The 3,767-nt window shown below is 57.9% G+C and overlaps 1 protein-coding gene across 1 annotated transcript; it reads right to left on the reverse strand.

The window, feature by feature from the left end:
• Positions 1-767: 767 nt before the first annotated feature.
• LOC113962960 (olfactory receptor 52B2-like) lies at positions 768-2,747 on the reverse strand. Its single transcript, XM_027673751.1, has one exon. The coding sequence runs from the start codon at positions 2,745-2,747 to the stop codon at positions 1,788-1,790; it is 960 nt and encodes a 319-aa protein (XP_027529552.1). The 3' UTR covers positions 768-1,787.
• Between the last annotated feature and the right edge of the window lie 1,020 nt (positions 2,748-3,767).

The raw sequence follows: 3,767 nt of genomic DNA on the forward strand, positions 1-3,767 counted from the left end.
GCGAGTTTAAAACTGCCTCCTCTGGGGTATAAAATCATTGTGGGAAACCCCAAGGAGCAGACAGGCCCACAGAACCACAGAATCACGGAATCCCAGAATGGTTTGGGTGGGAAGGGACCTCAAAGCCCATCCAGTGCCACCCCCTGCCATGGGCAGGGACACCTTCCACCAGCCCAGGTTGCTCCAAGCCCCGTCCAACCTGGCCTTGGACACTTCCAGGGATCCAGGGGCAGCCACAGCTTCTCTGGGCAACCTGGACCAGGGCCTCCCCACCCTCCCAGCCAGGAATTCCTTCCCAATACCCCATCTAACCCTGCCCTCTGGCAGTTTGAAGCCATTTCCTTTGCTCTGTCACTCCAGGCCCTTGTAAATAGCCTCTCTCCATGAACCTCCTCATCTGGTGCAATGGCATCAACCCATCCCAGCCAAGCTGGGATTCAGGTGAAAAATCACAGAATCCCAGACTGGTTTTGGTTGGGAGGGACCTCAAAGCCCATCCAGTCCCACCCCCTGCCCTGGGCAGGGACACCTTCCACCAGCCCAGGCTGCTCCAAACCCCACATATTGACCAACTCAGCTGTTCTCAGAGCTACCAACAGCAACACACTCTCCTGACGCATTTTCCTCCTCACAGCTCCCTCTCCTATTAGAAATCACACGGCTGCTCTGAGCAAATACCCTTTCTTTTGCTAAGAAAGCCAACGCAAACACAAACGTTCTGAGGACATTAAAAAAACCCAACAACACGAGCAGCTTTTGTACCCGGCTCTGTTATCTCCACTGGGAGACAAACAGCCTTTAATGAGCAGACTTTCATTTCCCCTGTGCCCATCACAGGGTGCCTCCTTTGATCAAATCAGAAGAAAGTAAAAAAAAAACAACAGAAGAAATGCACTGGGAGTGTTAAGAACATTTGGGGGTTCTGATCTGAAATCACAAATCTCTCTCTTTCCCTTTTTTTGAAGTTGTTACTGGGATGGCTGGAGCAGAGCAGGGATTGGTTTCTGTGTCAGAGTCACCTCCTGCATCACTCAGGTGTGAACAGCCCTGGTCCCAGAGAGCAGAGCACCCGTGGCTCCTGCTCTCCATCAGGGAGATGGAGTTTGATCCACCAGCTCCCATCCTGGTGCAGGGCACAGCATTCCGTGGAGCCCATACCCAGGGAGAGCCATTCCCTGACGCCTCGGGGTCACCAGCCACTCCAGACGTCTGAATTCAGTTCGGGAGTCGTGGTTTAAGGGACGCGTTTCCCTCAAACACAGGACAATAAAGCCTTTCCTGAGCTCCCAGGGTTCTTCAGCAGGGAAACACCTTCAGCAGGGAAACACCTTCAGCAGCCAGAGGTGCTGGGGTCCCTCAGCAGCGAGGGCAGGACAGGCCACCCCTCCTCTGTGCCGTGGTGAGCAGTGAGTTGCCCACCCAGCCACAGTTGATGTGCCAGGCTGCAGTCTGGTGACTGACGAGGTGTTCAGAGCCTGGGCACTGAGAGAACAGGTGAAGGAACAGGCAGAACCGAGGCTGTAGGACAGCAAACACAGCCAACAGTGGCAGGTGACAGCGAGTCAGGAGGCGCAGGAGCCTCGATGCCCCTCAGCTGAACCTGTGTGATCTCTGCCCATGGAGCGTTCACGGGAAGCGGCTCCAGGAGAAACAAACAGCAGTGAAAGTGCTGATGAGTCCAGAAATCCCACCACCCTCAGCTTGTCCTGAACCCCCCGATCAAACCTCGGGTGAGAAGTGCGGCAGCTCTTGGTGCTGCTTCCCAAACTGTGCCCCCCTTCCCCTGCTCAGCACCTGCCCCCGCAGCCGGGGCAGGGACAGAGCAGGCGCAGGACCCGCTCCCGGATCTGCCTGGTCTTCACCCCGTAGACAATGGGGTTGAGCATGGGCGGCACCACCACGTAGAGGTTGGCCAGGAGGATGTGGACGCGGCTGGGGATGTGGTGGCCGAAGCGGTGCGTGAGGAAGGAGAAGAAGGCGGGCACGTAGAACATGAGGATGACGCAGAGGTGGGAGCCGCAGGTGCTCAGGGTTTTGAGCCGGGCCTCGGGGGACGGGAGCCGGAACACGGCCCTGAGGATGAGTGCGTAGGACAGGGCGACGAGCACCACGTCCAGCCCCGAGGAGAGCAGCGCCGTGGTCAGCCCGTACCACACGTTGGCCCGGATGTCGGCGCAGGCCAGGCGGGCGATGCCCATGTGCTCGCAGTAGGTGTGGGGCATCACGTTGTGCCCGCAGTAGGGCAGCCGCTTCAGCAGGAAGATGGGCGGGAACATGATGCAGAAGCCCCGGGCGACGGCGGCCAGGGCGATCTTCCCGATGACCGAGGGCGTGAGGATGGACGAGTAGCGCAGCGGGTCACACACGGCCACGTAGCGGTCGAAGGCCATGGCCAGCAGCACCGAGGACTCCACGATGAAGCTGAAGTGGGTGAAGAACATCTGCGTGACGCAGGCGTCGAAGGAGATCTCCCTGGCGCTGAACCAGAAGATGGCCAGCATCTTGGGCACCGTGGTGGTGGACAGCATGAGGTCAGAGACAGCCAGCATGGCCAGGAAGAGGTGCATGGGCTCGTGGAGGCTCCGGTCCGTGCCGATGACGAAGAGGAGGAGTGAGTTGCTGAACACTGCGGTGAGGTACATGAGGCAGAAGGGGACGGAGATCCAGATGTGGGACTCCTCCATGCCCGGGATGCCCGTCAGGACGAAGGTGATGGGGTCGAAGCTGCTGTCGTTGAGCTCGTACATGGTGCTTTGGTGCCAGCCTGGCTCGGCTCTGCACGGGACAGAGATGGGACAAACAGCTCCTGCTGAGCCTGGATTCGCCTACAACCCCCTACAGATGTCACAAATCAGGGCACGAGGCACCTGCCTCCCACCCTGAGGGGTTCCCTCACTGTGCTTTGCTGCACGAAGCACCTTGTTTGTTCTATCACTGCTACAAACTGTGTCTGTAAGGAAAACATCTCCTCTGTGCCTCCATTGCCACCACAAACCAGGTCAGGCCCTCTCCTAGCTCAGCTCTATCCACTGTCCCACAAAGATTGCAAAAGTCATAAAAATAGTCATAAAAGTCACCGTCAGCCTTGTCAGGATCGGTGGCTGCGTCTGTGAGCGCACAGAGCCGTGTCTGTGCTGGGACTGGGTGTCCCTCCAGGCAGGGGAAATGACACAATTCCTCACCCTGCTCGGATCAGTGACTGATTCTCCAAGAGCTCCTGGTACAAACCACAAATACAGGGATGAATCCTGCCACTGGGAATTGTCTGCAGTGTGACTTACACCCAACTGCACCTCTGAGGGCTGTGGCCATCCCTGACACTTCTCTCTTGGAGAGCCTTTAGGCACTGGAAGAGACTCTGAAGTCTCCCTGGAACCTTCCCTTCTCCAGGCTGAACACCCCCAGCTCTCCCGGCCTGGCTCCAGAGCAGAGGGGCTCCAGCCCTTTCTTTTCCTGCCTTTTCCTTCCTTCCTTTTCCGCTCCTTCATAAAGAGGGGCAAAGACACGGTGGGCTGCACAGACTGATCCTTGGACAAAGAAATGCTGGCCCAAAGCAGAAATACCCCAGAGAGACACCCCGAGTGTGGAGTTCTGCCCTGGTGTCAGCCCGTGGCACCTCCCAGCCTCCGAGCTCGGGTTCACAGCGCCTGAAGTGCCGGGGCAGCCTGAGCTCGGAGCTGGGAGCACCGGCCCTTAGCTGGATGTTTGGAGCTGGGAACATCATCCCTGAGCTGGGAACATCATCCCTGAGCTGGGAACATCATCCC

This window comes from Neopelma chrysocephalum, unplaced genomic scaffold, assembly GCF_003984885.1.
Source record: "Neopelma chrysocephalum unplaced genomic scaffold, ASM398488v2 Primary Assembly neopelma1_186362, whole genome shotgun sequence".
Classification (NCBI taxonomy): domain Eukaryota; kingdom Metazoa; phylum Chordata; class Aves; order Passeriformes; family Pipridae; genus Neopelma; species Neopelma chrysocephalum.